We start from the raw sequence: 22881 nt of genomic DNA on the forward strand, positions 1-22881 counted from the left end.
TACATTTTTTATAACTGTAAAAAAGTATGTGAACACTGATGTACAAATATATATTACACATTTATATATTTATAATATTATTATAATATTAATTAATATATTTTACACATATACATCTATTATAAAACCTTTAAAATATAAGTTTTGATTCTCGAGTGCTTAATATTTTATCTACCCATTCTGCTCGTTTATTCAATAATTCTCTTTGTTTCTGCAAGTTTTCATTAGCACTGATATTTTTTACAAGGAAATGATTTATAAATAATCTAAGACTTTCTCTAAAAGCTTGCAACTTTGGAGATAAAGATATTCTTTCAAACACTTCTAAACAGGCCTCTTCATTTTTATGTAACAATATTCCTAACATAATTTGTCGTATAAGCCTCATGGTTAGTTTATCTAATTCAATAAATTGGACCACCTGTAATTATCAAAAGTATATATAAAAAAGTAATAATAAAAATATCATAAGAAAGACATTGCAGAAAAATAAATATATATGTATATAGAATATACAATACACGCATTCACGTACTTTTAAAACAGAAAGAGGGAGACCTTTGCCTAAAAATAGATGGGTCAAAAACTTTGCTAGATTTGTTAGCTGTTTTGTATTTAAATCATCTAATATCTTCAATTTATCCCACAATGCATACTGTATAGTTAACTGCAACAATTAAGCATAATCAACTATTATAAAACAATTATAATCATTATATTATATTAAAATAAAAAAATAATAATAATAATTTTATGTATAAAATATATTATACTTATGTACCTGATATTTTCTGTCAGAGTCACATAATCTTTGTGCAAGTATTGCATAATAAGGATTAAATTTTTTCTCTTGAGTGCAGCAATTGAGGATAACATAAATTACTTCCCTTTGTTGCTGATTTTTCAAACCAAGATGATGAATCTTCTCAAATGCATCTAAATAATCTTCAGCTGTCATTAGTACACAAAAGATATCTCTTCTAACATCAGTATTCATCCTTTGTTTTTGTGCCAACTCCAATATTTTCTCGCTGTATTTTTCTTTCTTGTCTTCTGAAGACTTTTCGAATTTAGCAATCTCTTTGAGACCAGACCAGGCTGATCCTACTATCCACCATTTTCCTCTTTCATCAACTTAAAAAAAAAAAAAAGATACTTCATATAATTTTTATATTTATTAAAAAAATGATGCACCCACACATATTTATATTACATTATATTATATAATATTATTTTTCCCTTTACCTTCTAATAAGTCTTCTAGAGTTACATTAAATTGTGTAACGCTATTACCCTTATGGATAAAATTTTTTAAAATTTTCTTCAAATGTTCTATCCGAGATGGATCATATTGAGGTATTTTGCTCATGTTATTATTTTTTAGTGCCAGCAATACATCTAACATAAATTTGACTCTTGAACTATAAAGTAACAATACACATAAGAAACATAGCAAAAATAAAAAAAATACAGAAAGGAGTACAAATTTATGCAATTAGAGAAAGCAATTCATAAATAAATACTTATTATATCCCTAGAGACATATAAAACTCACTTTTCCAGAGTAGTATTGTTAGCTTTTTGTTGCAAGTTTAATATCAGTTCTTTCAATGCAATTGGATCATCTTTTCTTAATTGAAAACCCACTGTTCTTAAAATTAGTAAAATTAATTCAATCTCTTTCTCTGTGAATTTTTCTACCAATTTCTCTAATATTTGATACAAAAGCTGATGGCCATACACCTAAAAAGAACAAAATTGTAAGCACTATATACAAAAATTATTGTTATTAACAATATTTTACCTTGAAATTATATAGATGTGAAATCATAAGAATTATATTATCTAATTCTTTATTCTCAACACAATGAGATTCTTTTAACATCTGGTGGAGCTTTCTTATAATAGTCAACAGAAAATGTGCACCAACTTCTGTACCAACATTTGCATGCAATATAGTAATCAACATCATATGTTCACTAATAAGTCCATCTGGAGTTAGTACTGATGCAACTATACTTTCCATCATTAATTTGGATAACATTACATTCATGTTATTACGACTATTTAACATATACATTTCCTCTACCTATATTAAAAATATATAATAATATAAAAAAAAATAATAAATCTTTCATTAGCCACAAGTAAGTGGCATATCTTTTAATAAAAATATATAATTGACAACTATGTGAATTGATAATTTGTGATTATCTCTATGTTTAATCACAAATATAGTTGCATGCATATTCATAATCAATTACCTGATTCCCAATAGTATGCATATTTTGCTCTGCCAATCTATTTAGGATACCTTTCAACTGCCTTTCCAATCTATGAGCTTTCTCACTGCCAACAGAGATATCTATGTTTGTAACGCGTGCAGCAGGTGGTATATATTTCTTTGATACAATATTGCCTTTCTTATCTCTTTGCCTACCATAAATATCTTCCCACAAGCCTTCATTATCATCTAATTCCTCTAATGCATGTCTCGACTTTTCATTCTCTGTCTCATTCTCATCATTTGCTGTTGAATATTTTTCAGTTTCTACATTTATATTATTTGTCTCTTCTAAAGAAATATCTTCACTATCATCTTGATCTGAATTTTCATTAGTCAAAAGACTTTCATTGTCCATATCTTGTTCAAAGTCTTCATTATTATCTATGTTACTTTCTCTATCTAATTTTTCTTCATCTTCGATATTATCTTCAGCACCAATAGCTATATTCAAATCCTCTTCAAATTCAGTGCTCAACCCAGTTTCTAATAATTGTTTCTCAGTTTCAACCATGTGACTCCTATTTTCAGAATCACAGAAATCCAAAAGATCTATATATACGTAAATATTAAGGCTATATATTAGAAATATAAGTTTATTAAATATTTCAATAAATTTTGCTATGCTAAAACACATTGAAGTTAAGCAAAATATATATATAATATACTCTTTAAAACACGAGAAACCATGCAAAGATATTTAAAAGTATAAAGGATACAGTCTAAACCATCTGATGTGAAAGATTTTGGAGTGGATTTGCTTTTCCGTTTGTTTAACTTCAATCGTTTCTCTAACTGTTTAATCATTTTATCCTCTTCTAGATTGGCCCGTTTTAATTGTTCCATTCTTTGTTTTTTCACTTTTATTTCCATCTTTCCTTCCTTCATATTTTTAGCCTAAGGTTATAGAAGTTTAAAGAAGATTAAGTCATTAACCTCTCCCTACCCATAATGTTATGCAAAGAATCGATTGTGCACAGTCGCTAATGAAAAGAGATGCTAAATATTTTAAACCTGCTATATTCGAAAACGCTATAAGTTTATATGACGCATGCTATAGATTTTCAGTATTGGCAGTGAATATTGGAATGCAGTTCGTTATTACTCTTGCAGTTTATGGGTTTTGAGAGATACACATAGACTGTATTGATGTATTTTATATAACCTTACTTTAAGCTTCTGTCGTTTTTGCACCTTTGTTGATAGCATTTGTTCAACATCATTCTTTCCTGGGTTTTGATTTTTCTTTTGATAAAACGCTGCTCTATTTATCTTCTTTCGTTTTCTCTTCTCTTTGCGTAATATTTTGCGCGTTTTCTTTGCTGGTTCAATTTTAATACGTCCCATTTCACACGTAAAAGTAGGGCGATGCTTCTTCTTGTGCTTTCTTAAATGGCACCTGCCACATCGAGAAATAGCGAATGAATGGTGGGGCAATGCGTGGCGCCGGACGTATAATCACGGGCTGGTAATCGAGAGATTTCAGGTTCGATTCCGCTCGAGTCCCATCCTCCCACATACCTTAAAAGAGATTTTCATATCAGAGAGAAGCCCCTGAGAGGGGTCACGTCGCCGTTTTTCATAAGACACTTTCTCTAGTTTGTAGCGACATCTAGATCCATTTTAAAGCCAGCGAAACTACATGGCCAGGGGTTCGATTTTCGAAAAAAACCTACCGATAATGCAGTCGTTAACAAATTTTTCATATAATAAAGGCAGTCGTGATTAAACTCTATGCTGCTTTCAAAGAGAATTTAATTGTACGGAAATAGATAAGTCATTGAAAATAAGCGTACGTTTCAAAGTTTTATTTTTAAAAATTATAACTTTGCGATATAACTTCCCTTTATTTGTATCTGTTAGACCGGTTCTACAATAAATCGTATGTCGTTAATCGTAAGGAAATTGACCAATCACAGTCGATAATTCCAATTTTCAGGATATATCTGTACAATTTTTTTTTATTAAAATATTTTTATAAGTTTTTATTTTCAATAATTTAAAATAACACTATTTTGTGTTATTCTTACATCAATTATCTCAAACATTTAATATATAAGTTGTTTTTAGCATATGTTATAATTTCATTTCATATACCAGTAAAACAAATCTTTACAAACTGACATTAAAAACTTGAGAACTATATTCATAGCCATTTTCCAGCTAAAGAGCTTCATCTTAATAATGAGAATTTATTAGAAATAAAAAAAAAATACGAGCACGTTTTTGAAATATTAAAAATTTAATGTAATGAAGATATAAAGATCCGAAATTAATAAAATATAAGAGAAAAAGATTACACATATAAAAATGATAAAAGAATTAATTAGAAATAAAACATATTTGAAGTATCACACATTAGATCGTTTTATTATATAAAATATTTTCATTTATTTCTTACATTCACGTGATACCTGTGTTAGTTCTACACGATTATTTGCGGCTGATTGGAATAAATTTTATATGAACCGGATGAGAAGGACGAATTATCATATCGAACCTCAATCGGATATCCTTTAAATAATCTATGGGCTCCAAGTAAAAATTATGCACCAAAGGAGCAATCATAGCTTTCAATTCTAGCAGACCGAATTGTTGACCTACAATTCAAAGCCTTATCAAAAACTATCGATACGAGAAGAAACGAAAATCGCGAACAATTACCTATGCAATTCCTCAGTCCTGCGCTGAACGGTAGATAGGAATAAGGATGACGATTCCGTATCCTCTCGGGCAAAAATCTATCCGGATCAAATACTTCTGGATTTGACCAAAAATTGGGATCTCTGTGAACTCCGAAGATATCAAGATATAAGATTGTTCCAGCAGGTACGACATATGAGTCTGAAAAGCGTATTATAAAATTTTAAATTAAAAATTTATAAAATTAAGAGTTTTTTTTGAAAAATAACATGAATATAATATTGCATTCTTAAAATGTTAAAGCAATTAAACTTATTTTATATTTGATAATATATACTTTAATATATATTGTAAAATGTGACATGTTCAAAGATATAAGCAGCAAAAAAAATGATTAATTACGTAATTTTACATCCTCTTCAACGTTTCGCAATAAAAAAGGCGCGACGGGATATAAACGTAACGTTTCCTTTAAACATCTGTCTAAATATGATAAATTTTGCAACAATCTCATGGTAAGTTTCCCTCCGTTTTCTTGCATCACGGTATCGATTTCAACCCTCACACGTTCCTGTGTCATCGATAATAATTAAATATTCTATTTTTATATGCATAGATACAAATAAATTTTTAATAAATTAAAAAATATATTGCAACAAACTTAATATCTAATTTGAAATATTTAAATAAAAATCGCAATTTAAATAATATATCGTAATATACTGAGAAAAAGATACCTGGACATCTTTGTGTTCAGCTAATAATAATAAAGTAAAGGTTATAGCTATCGCTGTAGTATCGTGACCCTGTAATCGTCATATCATTAAACATGCTTACATAATGTGTACAAAAAATTTAAGAAAAGATTACAGATATATACTCCAAACATAAAGGTATCGACTTCTTCTTTGATGTCCAAATCAGTCAAAAAATTGTCTCGAGATGCTGCTAATAAAAGATCCAATAAGGCTAGCCGTTTTTTTTTAACTAGAAATAAAAAAGCATATATTAGCGTCAATCTCATTTTTGCGTGCAATTTAATATTATATATATAATTATATATATATATATATATATAATTATATATTGCGTTTGTTTAAAATTCAGATTTTCTATTAGAAATAATAATTTAATTTCACGGAATGTTGCATTATTACGTGTAATTATGTGTTTAGTATAAATATTACAGGCATAATTTAATATTCGATTGCGTAATCGAATTTATTAGCTTCGATCTCTTACGTACTTTCAAATACTTCGACATCGTCTATCTCCGTTCCTTTGTCATTTTCAAGGTTTTTCAAATATCGATCATTGGTGCATTTGTGGTAAAGTTTTCTTTCCGCAATGACCTACACACGAATACAATATTAAATTTTTTAAATGATTTTTTGTATTAAATAACAACAGCACATCGTATTATAACATAAATATCAATAGCATAATGTATTATTAATATTTATGATTAATCACATAATCTTGCGATATAAATATTACGAGATTTATTGTAATTTTATATAAAAGATAGAGTTTAGCGGATTTATAATAACATGATTTATAACGTACTTTTTCTGTAAATCCATGCAATATTTTCAACACTTTTTTTTGTTTTCTTCCTTGTGGAGATAATGAGAATAACAGATTGTTATAGAACCAAGGTCTAAATCCTCTAAACCATAATAAAATAAAATAATATAATTTCAATAATGATGTAATTTTGTAAAAGTCTTATTTAAAGTCGCTATAAGATCTAATAGTAATATTTAAGAAATCTCATTGCTTGGAGAGAATATAGGTAAAAAAAATAAATTTAAAACTATGTATGTTACAAAAAAGATATTTAGAATTTTCTAAAAACACTTTTGTTTTGACTATAGAGTTTTTGATCGAAGATAATTTCTCTTCAGATTTTATTACACAATTCATTTTACTTAATATTTCAATATTCTAACATTTACAATATTTTCAACATTTTAAAGATTGCGAATAATTTTCATTTTGAAATGAAACATTTATCGGAGCACGTATAATGGATTCTGATTCCTAATTGCTGCTTTAAGCGAATCAATGTCTTCAAATTAATTGTTCATCTTCACGTGATTATTCAATATTCAATTTGTTATTTAAAAAATATATAGAAAATATATGAGTATATCACAATCATAACTTAAATAATTATAAATATATCACACAATTTATTTACTATATCTATAAATTACCTATAAAATACCAGTTCGATTATGTCGTGAATCGCATTTCGATACTGTTGCTGGAACTCATCGAGATTTTGCAGAGAGATTCCCATGGCAGTTTCTGCAAATGCATGTATTATGTATATAAGATCGATATACACGAAAATAATTACAACCTAATATTTCATAAGTAGCTTTGAGTATAAAAAATTGTATATTATCTATCTTTTCTGCAGCGTCGATACTTTGTATGGAAACAAATTATCTTAGTCTATGATATTATTTAGAATGAAATCCCCGTACATAATACGGGACAATAAGAACTTTACAGAAACCTTACCGCATATGGCGTTTAGCGTATGTTTACTAATAAATGGTGCTAAATCTTTTACAACTATCCCTTCGACATCTTTTAAAGATTTTGCCATATAATCGCCCTCCTTGATCAAGATATCAGCAAATTGATTCAATATATTGTAATGGAACGCAGGTGTTAATATCTTTCGTCGCGCATGCCACTTAGCGCCTAAAACAAAATCAAAATAACGCAAATTTTGCGGTTAAATAATATTATATAAGATTATATAAGATTATTCTCTTTCTTAGTTTATTGAGCAATTTTCAAATAATATTATTATCTTAAATTTATTTTGCGGTAAAAGATGTTGCGAGTATGAATTTGAATTTTATTATTATTTTGTAATTAAAACTTTATGGATTGGCAATCAAAAATAAACTATAATTTATTAAAAAGTCTGTTACGTGATGGTGTTCGATTTAATTGAAAATCTTCTTTACTTGAAGTATCTATTACTTCTATTTACTTGAGAATGCATGTATCACGGCGAAATTATCTTTCAATATAATTTCACTTGTAAATTTCTTTCAAATTGTTTACTTTTTACAATGAAAAAAAGTTATATAAGAGTTCATCGTTAAATATAATATTCAAGTCTAATCTTGTAATATTTTATTTGATTTTCTGTGATAAAAACAAATCGAAAACAAATTATAAAGTATGTAATAATAAAGTGTATACATTTATATATTAATGCCATTATGTTACCTGTGCTGGTAAAAAGACCTGTGCCGAGCCAAGGATGAAACAAATTATATAGACGACTTTTCTCGAAGCACTTGGTGCTGCTTAGTATTGTCTGAAATCATCGAAAATATGTTAAGAGAGAAACATTAATTTTTATATCATATCACGCAATCTTTTAGATTGACAAATAATTTATTAATCGTATCTCATATTTCTATCTAATCTCGATGAATATTTTCTTTATTTATTTTTTTAAGGAACCTTTTTTTACGAGCAAAAATATTCTTGTGAAATGCAAGATTTCGAAATCTGACTAAATTGTAATGTCTACAGACAATCAATTTCAATCAAATTTCTTTTTTATCACCTTTAGATCATCTGGATGACGAATAGACACACCGTTCGTGACAAAAATCCATATTTTAAAAATAGGATAATACTTATCAGATAAGCTACATTTCAGTTTCCATTGTTCCTCTGAAAAATATATTATAATTATTGATACAAAAATTTTTATGGGATTAATATTATCGTTATTTTATTGCATCTTTACTCAGATACGTTGAAAATAAACAATTAATAATTATGATAATGATTTGCAAATGGAAAGAAAAAAGCTAAGATATATAATCTGTTTGTGGATACTTTTGATAGATATATATTCCAGAGCACAAGGTTTTACAAAATTAACTTTTGTTTTTATATGTGCATAAATAACAGGTCGTCTGACAATTAATGTAAATAAATTAGAAATTTTATACTTGCCTGCTGAAAGATAAATTTGAAATGCATTGCCAACAATCGGATCGCCCAATGGTCCCGGTATAAGATTAATGAGTCGTCCGTTTCTTCCAGAACGTACGTAATAATAATATATCATGAATAATAATATTATAAACATGAATAATAATATTATAGTGATTAACATCGTTTCTTGATCGCTTAATTAAGATTGATCTTCTTCAGCTTAGTATTTTATTCTGAAATACACATTATAAAAGCCTTTTTTTATTTCTGTCGTTTCGCATCTGTGTAGGGCATTTATATACTCTTTCAGACCGATAAATAATTGTCAGAAAACAATATTTGTGTGAATTTGAAAAAATATGCGAGATACGAATGGCTGAATCGAGAATCGAATCTAAGTTTCCCGCTTTCCGGCAAATGCTCTTATCACTGAGTTATTCAGAACTCACACTTTATGCCACTTTAACATATTCAGTTTATACGACTCCAGAGCGATGTTGGAATCTTGCTTAATGGATGCAGTTTCGACTACCACGAAGAGACGACATACCTAGCGTGTCTCCAGAGCGAAAATCATATGGTCCTACCTGTAGCTGCTCGGACTAGTTGGTCGCTCACGATGAACTGAAGCATCCATGGATGATCCTCCTTAAGTACCTCCGAACTATCTCGCAGCCCCCTCTTCTGCTCCCAAATAATACGACCTTTGATATTCCATTAACCCCATATGGTTTAAGTAGACAGATTACCAGCAGCCACGCTGGCACAGATATACAGATATTCACTCAAGGGCAGGGATGGTGTCCTTCGGCGATTAGGTGTATACGTATATGGCAATCGAGAGCATCACGCATACACACAGATCGCGTATGTATGTATATACAAGGTATCCCCAATTTAAATGGCAAAACTTCAAGAGCGTGTAGGGGATCGAAAAACTCAGGCAAGGAGTTCTTTAGAGGTTTTCTCGTTTATGTTCCAATTTAGAGAAAATCGCAAAAATTCAATCTCTCATTGTCAGTTGCTCTCTTGAGTTGATTGGCACCGAATAAACTTTCTGCTGCAAGGTTCTTTAGATATGTAAACACTTAATGTTATCCTTTACGGTGCCAATCAATTCAAGAGAGCAATTAAGAGACCGAATCATAGATGCAGTGCATCGAATATCACTAGAACAATGTCTAGCTGCAATTAATGAGGTCAGTGCTAGATGCTCGCATTGCTGCAAGAGGGCAACATTTTGAACAATATCTGCATTAAATAGATGATAACATAAATAAAATGTAAATAAATAAGTAAAAAAACAAAAACTTGTTTTGTTTCTTTTTTTGTGATTTTCTCCAAAATGGAGCAAACCTCTAAAGGACTTTCTGTCTTAGCTTTTCAATCCCCTACACGTTCCTGAAGTTTTGCCATTTAAATTGGGCCTAAAATGACACCCTATATACCTGAAGCGCGAGGATCAAGCAGCGAAGGAGAAAAAAGTGAAAGCCATTCCGATGTTGCATTTTTATCGCAAGTCATATGATCGAGAGAGAAAGCAATGCAAGACGTGATGCCAATTAATGGTGTCCTATATATGTCTCACTCACTCCAATTGAATGCAGGGAGTGCGAGTGAGACAGTTATAGGACACCGGCTGGACTCCTTTTTCGGCTGTGTCATACACGTATACACCTAGCCGCCTACATCATTCCTGCCCTTGAGTGTACACCGTAGACTGAAGATATAGGATATTATAAAGATCGATGTGTTTATATTCTTCTTTAAATCTATGAATTTTAATTATTATATTAAATTTCAACTGCATGTTTATTTTTATTTTTAATCGTGTAGAATTTTATTAAAAATCATGTACTTTCCCCCATCGGTGATTTCCTTTCGCAGGCGCAAATAATTTGCAATAAATGTCAGTCAATCGGCTCACATCTTTTTCAAATGGATATCAAGATACACGAAAGTGTCTCGGGCCAAGTCACACACAGCAACGACGAGATATATTTATATGCGAGTCGGCCAGTTGAGAGTACCTGAGATTTTCAGATTTCAATAATATAAAGAAGCGATCCAGTTCTTACTAGGCTTAGCTTACAGTTTTATAACTTTAATTAATCTTTAATTAATCTTAATTTTATAACTTTCAGAGTATATAAAGTATATATTATACAATATAAAATCAACAAATAATAAATTTAATTTAGAATTATATTTAATTTAGTTACATCAATAACTTCAATGTAAATGTATTAAAGAATACATTAATTTTAACATATTGTTTAGTTTAGCAGCGCCAAGTTTTTATAATTAAAATATTATTTGTATTAATTTATAATTTTTGTATAAATTTTTAATTTTTAAGTTTTAAATTTTCTATTAATTTTTTATTTTATGTTTTCTATCTTTTGTGTATTATTGGATATATTCTTTCTTTTAATATTGGAAATAAATATATTATATATATATGTATAACATAAATTTTTATTTAGTTAGCACTTTTTTTAATATCATGATTATTGTAATAAATTAAAACAGTTATTTTGTACAACTGTTTTCGGTTAAAATATTGGTATAATTTTTTATTTTCAGTTGGCGCAATTTTTTAATATCATTATTGATGTAGGATATATTTGTATAACTTTTTTTGATTGAAAGATTTTTTATCTTTAATAATTTAATATAATACTTATTTGTATAGATTAAATTAAAATAACATCAGCGAGACACGAGAATACACTGTCAAATTCCGCATAATTCCGACATCTACTTATTAAGTCGCACGAACTTTCAATTTTTTAATTTAGAATTATATTGTCGAGACCAACGTGAAAAACGTGATATGAAAAAGCTCCCAGCTATTGAAAAACCTGCCGGCAATCCCACGGATAACCGGTTTTTAGCTTTAAATGCCTCATCTACGTTCGTTATATTCTTATTTGCACGTCTTGCCGGGCGAAATCAGTTGTCGTTGTGGTTGACTTCTATTTTCGTGCGTTAGCGATTGCGCTTATTGCGGCGGTCATTACCATAAACAACCAATTTATTGTCAAATATATCATTAAAAAATTCAAGCAAAGAAAATAGAGACACAAACATCGGAGGCAACTTGTTAATGGAAAGGGCCTAGGGGGATAAGCATAAGTAAAAGTTGCCCCCGCACGTATCAAGCCTAGATTGACACCATAGATTGGCATCTATGTGACTAAAAAATCCTGCAAATATCAACCTTAAAATTACATTTTTGTAGGAGTTATGGAGGGAGAAAGCAAAATAAAAAAAGTGGTTTTTTTCGAAAACGTTAAGCGGAACAGGCCCGTAGCGGTCAGCCAATCAGCAAGCGAAATGCCATTGTCGTTTCTCTGATTATATACGACTCTAATGCGGCGTCTACAATAGAGATTTTAAGCCTTAAGAAATTGACCAATCACAGTCAAGTATGAGAAGAATACTCGACTGTGATTGGTCAATTTTTTAAGGCTTAGGGCTTAAAGTCTCTATTGTAGACGCCGCATAAGAACTGACTATGAATACCGGCCTAGGGGCCTAGGGTGAGGTATCGAAACACAGCCCAGAAGAAGCCATAATTGTATTGTGCATAACTGGGATCTCCCCGGTTCATCTAACTGGACTTGATGCAATTGGCCCAAATTGGTCCTTAAGATTAAATTTTCGCTGCAAATATTTCATTACATATATATTTATATGTTTAGGAAATGAAAAAATGTCTCAAAACAAACAGAAATTAAAGTTATCATGCGATAAGGGTGAGTAAAATATCACATCGAGAGAAGCCAAACGTGTGTAATAAGAGAAAGTATTCGGATGTCTATCTTGATGAAAATTCTTTTGTTCATATACTATTATGCATTCCGTTATTTATTTTTTTTTAGATGAGGCTCGATCCGAAGCAACTTTTCGATACACTGTTGAAGATATATCCGAGATGACATATTATCGATTATCACCTGCATGTTATGTTCGCAATTTACCATGGAAAATAATGGTGAAGACACAAGAAAGACAGCTGCGGAGATCACTTGGATTTTTCCTTGAGTGTAATGGAGAGAGCGAGTCGACATCATGGAGTTGTTATGCTGTTGCTGAGTTACGCCTTCTTTCTTATAAAAAAGGACAAGAGTTATTTAGCAGAAGTAAATACAATTCTTGTTCTTTAATTTTCTTATTTTAACATAAACTTAATCTTGATTTAAAAGGACATTTTTTCTTGTAATAATATAATTCATATTTTTATAGAAATGGAACATTTCTTTTATAGTGAAGAGGGTAATTGGGGCTTTAAAGATTTCATGACATGGCAGGATCTTTTGAATCCTGAAAGAGGTTTTATCAAAGATAATTCAATCACGCTTGAGGTTTATAACATATCTTTATTAGTAATTGAATATTTTTGAAGTACTGTTGTAATTTTTTTCACAATTTTTTATTTTAGTTTCTATTTAGTATTTTAATTATCGTTGAAATGATATAATTTAACTTTTTTGCAAAGAAATTTGTTCACATCATATATGATTTTTTAAATATTTATGGTTTATAATTTGTTTGTTTGTCATTTGTTGCTTAGGTTCATATAGTGGTTCATGTACCCTATGAAGTCAGTTGGGACAGTAAAAAATACACCGGATATGTAGGATTGAAGAATCAAAATGCTACATGTTACATGAATTGTTTATTACAAATTCTGTATTTCACAAACCAGGTAAAATGTAAACTTGGGAAATATAATATTCCTATGTTTTAACATATCTTTTATAATGTATTTTCTTTCTAGTTGCGAAAAGCAGTGTATAAAATGCCAATAGAAAGCGATGATTCGAATAAGAGTGTTGCGCTAGCCTTACAGAAGGTTTTTTATGAGTTACAATTTTCTGACAAACCTGTCGGTACAGAGAAATTAACTGAAAGTTTTGGATGGAAAATGCTGCATTTTTTCAGGCAGCACAATGTTCAGAAATTTCTATATGTGGTAAGTACATTATATACTTTATTGCATTGACACTTTATAAACTATATGTTGTACTGTATTAATACATACATACATGTAAACTATTCTTGCACATTTTTAGCTATTAGATAAGCTAAAGAGCAAAATGAAAGAAACGTGCGTAGAAGATACAGTGCCAAAATTGTTTGAAGGAAAGATGGTCTCTTTTATCAAATATAAAAACATAGAGTACAAATCCACAAGAGAGGAAACATTTTATGACATACAGTTAAATATAAAGGACAAGAAGAACAGTAAGTTTGGGATTGACATGTTTTTGTGTGATAGTTATGAAAAATGGATAGATCTTTTTATATTTCAGTTTACGAGTCTTTTAGCGATTATGTGAGTATAGAAAGCGATAATAAATGTGACAAAAGCAGATTACAAGAAACAAAAAAAGGTGTAATCTTTTCCTCATTTCCACCAGTCTTACATTTACATTTAATGCGTTTCCAGTGTGATCCAATTACAGATTGTTTTGTCAAATTTAATAACAGGTAAGAAATTGAAACTTGTCAGAACTTATATCAATTTATTAAGTTATATAGTATATATTTGTGTATCATAGTTACAGTATATAATTCTTTTAGTTATATTTAAAAAACAAAGATATAAACTTCTATAAAATCTAAAATATCAATCTTATTTTATGTTTCTTGTGTAAGTAGTTATGTAAACTTATCTTTTAAGGTTTGAGTTTTATGAAAAGATTAGTCTTGGCAAATATCTGCAAAACAAAGAAGCAAATGCAGATTACACATTATATGCAGTTCTGGCCCATAGTGACAATCATGATGAATATTATGTTGTATTTATTAATCCTGCTGGTGATGGCAAGGTAAGTAAAATATATTTTGACATCTATCGTTAATTAAATACTTATAAATCTCTTTCATTTTCTTAATATATTTTATGTATACATACCACACACACACACACGCACACGCACAATTCTATAACTATCTATATTTTGAATTCTATATTTAAATTTTAGCCATACTAGTTATTTTTATATTCTGATCAAAACAATAAATTAATGTCCTTCATAGCCATATATCTTTACATCTTTAGTATTTACAAAATGTTATTTTTCTTATAAAGTCTAAAAAAAATTCTTTTTAAGTTTTTAAAGGCGTACTACGCAGAATAATCATATATTACCTTCCTTATGCATTTCTTTCAAAGATAATTACATGAGTTCAATATTACATTAGTATTAATTTTTCTTATTAATTTCTTAACTTGTTACATTAATATATTATATAATAATATTATAAATGACATTTTGAAAGATTTTGCTCCATCTGTTCTATAGCAGTGGTACAAGTTCGACAATGATGTTGTTTCACAATGTACAAAGCAGGAAGCTATCGAACACAACTATGGTAATCAAGGCAAGGCTATGAAAGATTGCACTAATGCTTGTATGCTGGTTTACATAAAAAATTCAGAGCTGGAAAACGTTTTGCAAGAAGTCAAGAAAGAGGATATTCCTCAAGAAGTCAAAAACGTCTTTCAAAGAGAACTTTCCCAGGTATGCATAAAGAAAAATAATAATAAAAACAATACAAATGGATGTGTTATTATATTCGATATTACATTTGTTACGCATATTACGAAGATATTTCTTTCTCCATTTGTATCATCTATTAGATATTGACAATACGTAGTGTCAAGCTAACATGTAAAGATAGTTCAATGTGTGATAATGTGAAATGGTGAAAAAACAATGAAGTTGAGTTTATAGGATATTAATTGATTAAGGATAGAGATATTGGTTATGAATAAGAGAATTCGACTATATTCTCCAAGTTTGTGTGCTAAATAAATTCGAATATATTTAACTGTTATGTTAATAAGCTAGTGAAAAAATTATGTTTTGGAACATTAGCAATTTCAAAGAGCACTATATATGCCAGCATATTATTAAGTCAACTTTCTTTAACATTAGATTGGGAATTCTCCTATAGTTGATTAACTTGTTTTTCTACAATCATAAAGAAAAAGGCACATTAAGAAATTAAATGCGTCAGTGTGCGGGTGTATCAATCTTTCCTATACACTTTTAATTCTCACGTCAGATTTATAAAGATTTACGGTATTCCAAAAGAAATCACACATATTATTTCCAAAGAAAATACGCCAAACTATATCTAATAATCTCAATATTCTCTTGATCAGAAAATAATAGCCAGAATATTGTGAGTTTTGGTTGTCATATGGATCATTTGTTTCGTATAAGTTTAGAATATAATAACTAGCATGTTCTGAGTTCTTGCTAGACATAAACCAGTTATCATTTATTGATTCGTGTGACCTGATTGGTTTCTGGCTATTTTTGTTCAGAAAACTGTTTTTTTCCACAATATCAGCTAATTAATGATAAAAAGTTATTAAAAAATAAAATTATATCTATGTACTGATTAGTAGCTAGCCATTTAAGTAGGATTTTATCTAAGCACATATTTTTACTCGGTCGTTAAGCAGTTACCGTTCAAATTGAAAATAATAAAAACTGACCCGTGTTCTGTAATCAGTTTCTGACTTGAAATTAGTTGTTGGACATTTTTCTACTTGGGAGTTTCTTCGGCTGAACTCTGACGTACTCGTCATTGCGTTCTCTCCATATTCGATTACATCGTTACATCAATACATATTGCGTCACAAGTAAATGCTTATTTTGCAAAATCGAGGTGAAAGACCGGAGCGTAATGAGACGTGTTATCAGAGTGACGAGTTATTGCGTGCGACAAAATTCATTTTATTTCTCTCTCGATAAAACACAGAGTGTAATTTTTTTAATGGTGTTATATTTTGAAGCATGACAGCGTATCTCTCACGATATTCTCCCTCTATTGTTTCCATCTTCTTAATTAATTAATTATTTATTTTATGTTAGGATATAATAGTGTTATCAATCTTTCTTTTTTAAATCATCTTTCTCATGATCCTTTTTTTTCATAGTCACAGAATCACTTTTCATATATATATAGAGAGATATTTCATATATATATAGAGTTCCTTCATCTTATTCTTTATTTACATAGGAATATCTGACCACTCTTCCTATCATCTTTTTCTCCCTTTCAATAGATACCATTATCTTGTTCACTGATGAGATGTTGCCTCGTTCCTCAATATAGTTCCTTAATTATTTTGGACTTTGCACTTTGTAAGGGAGATATCATCTCTATTACTTTTGTAATTGTATTTTAGCTTTCTCTTCATTGCGATTATCGTCATATATTTGTTATACACTTTCAAACCGATACCATTTCGAATGCGAAACTATAAACAGACATGGGAATATTGACACTGTTCTTGTGTGATAAAATTGAAAAACACTTTACAATGTAAAGTACATTGCATCCTTCTTTCTTCTAAAAAATTATTTAAGATTAAATTTTTACTGCAAATATTTCATTATATATATATATATATATATATATATGTTTAGGAAGCGAAAAAAATATATCTTAAAACAAAAACGAATTAAAATTATCGTGCAATAAGATAAGAGATAGCAATATCGCGTCGAGAGGCGCCAAGCATGTGTGATAAGGGAAAGTATTCGGATGTCTATCTTGATAAAAACTAGATTGGCCGGTGTATAGCTGTCCAGGCAAAACGAGAAAAAGTCATCGATCGTTCACTCACTTTCAAATTCCGTGATTCGTCTTTACTAGTTTACAACTTGTTTGCCGTCGAAACAATCCGCTTTGCGATTAGAACTTGCTTCAAATTATTATTCGCGCGGATTCCATATTACATGTGAATATCTTTTTTCTCTTTTTTAATATAATGAAGAAACGGTGTGTTCTCGTGAAAGACTTAATTATTTAACCGTGAATTTTAACATATTTTGTCGCTGTATATGCAAATATGCATCATAGACTCGTTAATTGAAAGTTTTTTTATTGTATAAGGTGTTTCATTGTGTCACAAAATCTTATCAGTATATATTATAGAATTGATGTAATAATATAATTTAAAATATACGATATTTTAACCATATGTTTTAGAAATAAAGATTGGTGTGTGATATTATGTGTAATAAAACATAACAAGAGAAAAAAAAAATTAAAATTGCAAAATCGTATCGTAAAATAAAAATAAAAATATAAAGATACAGATACAGATTGGAGAGAAAATTACATACAACAAAATTTATGTAGATCTGCTTTTCATTTTTAAGAAAGACAGAGAGAGAGAGAGAGAGAGAGAGAATTGGAAATATTAAGATGTAATTACGAAAGAGAAACATAAAAAAAATAATATTTCTTAAACATTAATCCTTTTAAAAATGTTTTTATAATTTTTAAAAATTTGTTTAAAAAGTGAAAAATATTAAAAATAAAAATAAAAAGTATCTTAAATATTATAATCGTTCAACATTGGCTGCGTTCAGCAGAAAAAGCAGCTTTGCAACTGTTGTAAAATTCTTTAATATATTATAAATAAAGCTTTCTTCTGTTACACGGCACCCTTAATCGGGTTTAATAATATCCGCAGTTGTGAAACTGGCCAATTACAGCTATTCCTCTGAAGAATGGAATGACTGTGATTGGCCAGTCTTGGAACTACGGATGTTGTTAAACCCAATTAGGGATGACGTGTAAACGTAGTCATTGGCGCGCTCATGACGTAATGAAACACATGCGTACTTTTTGCGCTCAGCTGATGCTTCATTTTTAGTACTACAATATGCATGACCAGATTATTTCTGAAACAGTGGTCGAAATCAATAAACCGAATATTATAAAATCACGTATAACACACATGGTACTGCGTCTGGCAGGACGGTAATCCAACAAAGAAAAAAGAAGAAAGAAAGAAACCGGGTATTGTGCTTTGGTTCTTATTCTTTTTGGATTTCCGTCCGTTGGACGTAGTATCGCGCGTTGCGGAATGTGCTTTGAATTTTTAAACAGAAATCGCATATATCGACTCGCGTGACCGACGAGGCAAAAACGTGTTAAGAAGACACGAAATCACGCGTAAAACTTAGTTACATCACGTGCAGCGAACGTACGCACGCTTTGAGGTCTCAGCTGATCACCGTCAGTGCATGCGCGATGATGGCCAGGAATTGGTTGAGTTTGAATTGCCGCGGTTTTCAATTGGTCGAGAACCTGCTAAGGACCCGAAGCCACTGTATAAAGAATTTCGTTGATCAAGGACATGTCTCAAACGTCTGTGGCTCTCCATGTCGCAGAAGTATACATCTTTCAACCTCGTATCGCATACCGGAGCGAGTAAGTAAAAATCGTCTCGTTAAAATTTTGCGCGCGTCGCGGCAAAAGCGATGTTCGCTGCGCCTAACAATTGCCTCTGTGATTAACAATTGTATATTAATAATTATATATTCTTCTTATTCAGATTAAATCGGCTTTAGAAAAGCCGAACGCTCAATTTTTATTCTATCGAACGTAAAGAAAATATATACGTAGATGTTTTATTATGTTAAATTAATAAAGTCTCGCATCGAAATTTATCACTGATTGCGGATTCTATAGTGTCTGATAACTTGAATCGTATGATGATCTCGTCGTTACAAAATGCTTCTATGTAGTTTTCTGAATGTCTTGATTAACACTTTGATAGTGCTATGATTGAACGGTGAAATGGCGTGAATCATGAAAAAAAAAGCGTCGATTTATATATTATTTAATGAAATATAATTTTCGAATTCTCTGATATAGAGAGCCATAAAAAAAACCGTTCTTTAAAGTTTTATGTGAATAAGTTAAATTTGAAAAAATTTTATAATATAGATTTGTATTTAGCTTAACACGATTAAATATTTTTAAATTTGAAAATAAAACACATCAAATTTTTTTCAATACTGTTTAAAAAAAAAAAAAGATTTGAACAAATTTTCTCTACGTTATTGTAAATTAATATTTATTCGATATAATTATACGCATAAAATATTTTTTATTTTTTCGCGCTCTTGTAATTGATTTTCTCAAGTTTTTTTTCTTATTTACCGATATAATTTTCTTTCTATAAATGAAGAATTATTTCTGTCTGTAATTTATTATCTGATATACGTGCGATAATATCAGACACAAAAGAAAATTATATAAATATTATGACGGATATCAACACATGAAAATTATGAACAATTATTTGATATTTTTATTTAATTTTTATATATAAGATATATTTTTTTAATTTTTATTGCAAATTATCTTATTTGTCTTCACGTTGCATTGGTATATTTATCGCATAATCATAAGGAAAATTTATTTATCTGGTATCTCTAGAATGTCGAGAAATAAAGTATAATCGATCACTATGTTTCAAAACATGCTGATGTTACACATAATATATTTATCGTTTACATTATATGCGGGGTTATCGATGAAAACTTTGAACTTTGATGAAGTATATATGAGTCAATAAATGTATGTAGTATGTCTTATATGACATTGAGTTTCACTCGAGGTAGCACATTCGCTTTTTGAAGTGATTCAAAGTGTGGATTAACGAAGCTTTGTTATACAATTTGATTAATTTCTATAAATTGATTACAAGGTAATGTTCAATTGAAAAAATTTAATGTTTTATTATTGTTGTTTAAATAGTAACTATAATTTTATAACTGTCCATTATTTGTGAGATGTAAAAAAATATATACAATTTTATATAATATATGTATTGAATAAATATTAAAATGTAATTATATTAATAATATATATATATATATATATAATATTATCTATATTTCAAAATAGAATGATCAAAATTGGAGAATTATGATTGATATAAAAATTCTTTGTTGACAGAAAATGACAGGAATACTACATGATAATATTTGGAACACCGATCCCGAACTTTTCGATTTGATGAAAAAGGAGAAGACACGACAGGAAAGCGGGTTAGAATTGATTGCCAGTGAAAATTTTACATCCCTCAGTGTCTTACAGTGCTTAGGTTCGTCCCTGCATAATAAATACAGCGAAGGGTACCCTGGTCAAAGGTAAGCTTTTGTACCGCGTCTGCTCTTCCATATCATAATAAATCTCTTATAAATACATTTCATTTTTTAAATTATCATTTATATGTATATAGAGGCTTGATCGTTTCATATATTTACATTCACAGATATTACGGCGGAAACGAATATATTGATGAAATCGAGTTACTGGCGCAAAAACGTTCTTTGGAAGCCTTCAATTTAGATCCTGAACAATGGGGCTGTAATGTACAGCCTTATTCGGGAAGTCCGGCAAATTTCGCGGTATACACGGGTTTAATGGAACCTCATGGACGTATAATGGGCTTAGATTTGCCCGATGGTGGCCATCTTACTCATGGTAAGAATTTGAATAATAGACTGATGCATCTGCCAAAAACTATTTTATAAGCTTTATTCGTGCGCTATAGGTTTCTTCACGGCGAATAAGAAGATTTCCGCTACGTCTATTTTCTTCGAATCGATGCCATATAAAGTTGATCCTGAAAGCGGTTATATCGATTATGATGGGCTCGCGAAACAAGCAAGATTATTCAAACCGAAAGTTATCATCGCTGGAATTTCCTGCTATAGCAGATGTCTGGACTATAAACGTTTCCGCGAAATCGCTAACGAAAATAATGCTTACCTCTTCAGCGATATGGCTCACATTTCTGGATTAGTCGCCGCTGGAATAATACCAAGTCCTTTCGAATATAGTGATGTTGTTTCGACAACTACGCATAAGACTTTACGAGGTCCGCGCGCTGGTGTTATTTTCTACCGGAAAGGCGTTCGAAGCGTTACAAAAGATGGCAAGAATATTATGTACGATATAGAAAGTAAAATTAATCAGGCAGTCTTTCCAGGCCTTCAAGGCGGACCTCATAATCATGCTATCGCTGCTATAGCCACCACTATGAAACAAGTTAAAACACCAGAATTTCTCGCTTATCAGAAACAAATAGCGGCTAATGCGAAGAGGTTGTGCGCCGGCTTACAAAAATATGGCTATAATATCAGTACCAATGGCACGGATGTCCATCAGCTATTGGTAGATCTACGATCGACGGGTATCACCGGTGCAAAGGCAGAAAAGATTCTGGAAGATATTTCTATTGCTTGTAATAAGAATACTGTTCCCGGTGATAAAAGTGCACTGAATCCTAGCGGGATTAGATTGGGAACACCCGCACTCACAACTCGTGGCTTAGTCGAGGAAGACATTGACAAAGTCGCAGAATTCATACATAGAGGTAATACTAAACCTTAAGAAGAGAACTTGTTATTGATCGGTGATTTTGATTGTCAAATTGCGAAAAAATACCTTATATTCCATAGTTATTTACATTCGTTATTTGCGGTATTTTGTTTGAGGAATCGTTTTTCTGAGCATTAAAGAGTCAAACATTATGATTTGAATAGAGATAGAGATTTAGGCCTAAATATAATGCGATTACGTGCGAAATAAATTTTATATGATTTTCTTGTAGGATTGCAGCTTTCTAAGGAAGTGAGTGCTATTTCGGGACCGAAACTGCCAGATTTTAAGAAAGTATTAAGTACCGACGAGAATATTAAAGCAAAAGTAGCGACACTAAAGGAGGAAGTAGAAACCTTTTCAAAGCAATTTTCAATGCCTGGTCAGAAGATATATTAATACTGCAACAGTACTTTGTAAGTAGATTTACTCAATGTAAATTTTAAAAACTTTACAATGTTTGTTTTTATTTTATATGCCATTAATTATTATACATTTGAAATCATTCTTATATAGCGTTTTTGTACAGATTTATAATCCGGATGACACAAAACTTTGTGTGAATACATTGCTGTGCGAGTTTTATATTAATAATATGGAATATAAGGTATTTTTTTTACAAGAATAAAATAATTTTTTTCATTTGAGTTACCAGAGAAACTTTGTAATAAAAAAATGCATGTAACTATTTTCTGATAAAATATAAATATTTAAATAAATACTATCACAATTGTATTTAATATATC

General features: G+C 30.0%; 3 protein-coding genes across 6 annotated transcripts; 1 reads left to right on the top strand and 2 right to left on the bottom strand.

The window, feature by feature from the left end:
- Positions 1-30: 30 nt before the first annotated feature.
- Positions 31-3791, bottom strand: LOC138941523 (nucleolar MIF4G domain-containing protein 1 homolog). The gene is made up of 9 exons (XM_070311272.1): positions 3455-3791; positions 3004-3181; positions 2265-2836; positions 1805-2089; positions 1556-1743; positions 1246-1421; positions 782-1134; positions 536-667; positions 31-421 (listed from the first exon to the last, which is right to left on the bottom strand). The coding sequence occupies exons 1-9, from the start codon at positions 3629-3631 to the stop codon at positions 131-133; spliced, it is 2352 nt and encodes a 783-aa protein (XP_070167373.1). The 5' UTR covers positions 3632-3791; the 3' UTR covers positions 31-130.
- Positions 3792-4717: 926 nt separating this feature from the next.
- LOC138941441 (cytochrome P450 4C1-like) lies at positions 4718-9502 on the bottom strand. Its single transcript, XM_070311110.1, has 12 exons — positions 8930-9502; positions 8532-8641; positions 8186-8276; positions 7460-7645; positions 7147-7240; positions 6494-6596; positions 6174-6279; positions 5808-5914; positions 5665-5733; positions 5330-5498; positions 4949-5128; positions 4718-4884 (listed from the first exon to the last, which is right to left on the bottom strand). Exons 1-12 carry the CDS (start codon positions 9090-9092, stop codon positions 4718-4720), a joined length of 1545 nt encoding a protein of 514 aa, XP_070167211.1. The 5' UTR covers positions 9093-9502.
- A 3327-nt stretch (positions 9503-12829) lies between these two features.
- Shmt (serine hydroxymethyl transferase) lies at positions 12830-22854 on the top strand. 4 transcript variants are annotated; one of them, XM_070311162.1, is made up of 13 exons: positions 12830-13059; positions 13163-13281; positions 13491-13625; positions 13698-13892; positions 13993-14164; positions 14233-14410; positions 14604-14751; positions 15229-15447; positions 20705-20898; positions 21024-21235; positions 21306-22130; positions 22368-22551; positions 22665-22854. In XM_070311162.1, the coding sequence occupies exons 1-12, from the start codon at positions 12852-12854 to the stop codon at positions 22532-22534; spliced, it is 2772 nt and encodes a 923-aa protein (XP_070167263.1). In that variant the 5' UTR covers positions 12830-12851; the 3' UTR covers positions 22535-22551; positions 22665-22854. The 4 variants fall into 4 exon arrangements, with proteins under 4 accessions (XP_070167263.1, XP_070167264.1, XP_070167265.1 ...); XM_070311163.1 differs by lacking the exons at positions 12830-13059; positions 13163-13281; positions 13491-13625; ... (3 more) ...; positions 14604-14751; positions 15229-15447 and adding exons at positions 16476-16580; positions 18845-19168; XM_070311164.1 differs by lacking the exons at positions 12830-13059; positions 13163-13281; positions 13491-13625; ... (3 more) ...; positions 14604-14751; positions 15229-15447 and adding an exon at positions 18645-19168.
- Positions 22855-22881: the final 27 nt, after the last annotated feature.

This window comes from Polyergus mexicanus, unplaced genomic scaffold (genome assembly GCF_030449975.1).
Source record: "Polyergus mexicanus isolate NDT 795.1 unplaced genomic scaffold, iyPolMexi1.0 SCAF_19, whole genome shotgun sequence".
Lineage (NCBI taxonomy): Eukaryota > Metazoa > Arthropoda > Insecta > Hymenoptera > Formicidae > Polyergus > Polyergus mexicanus.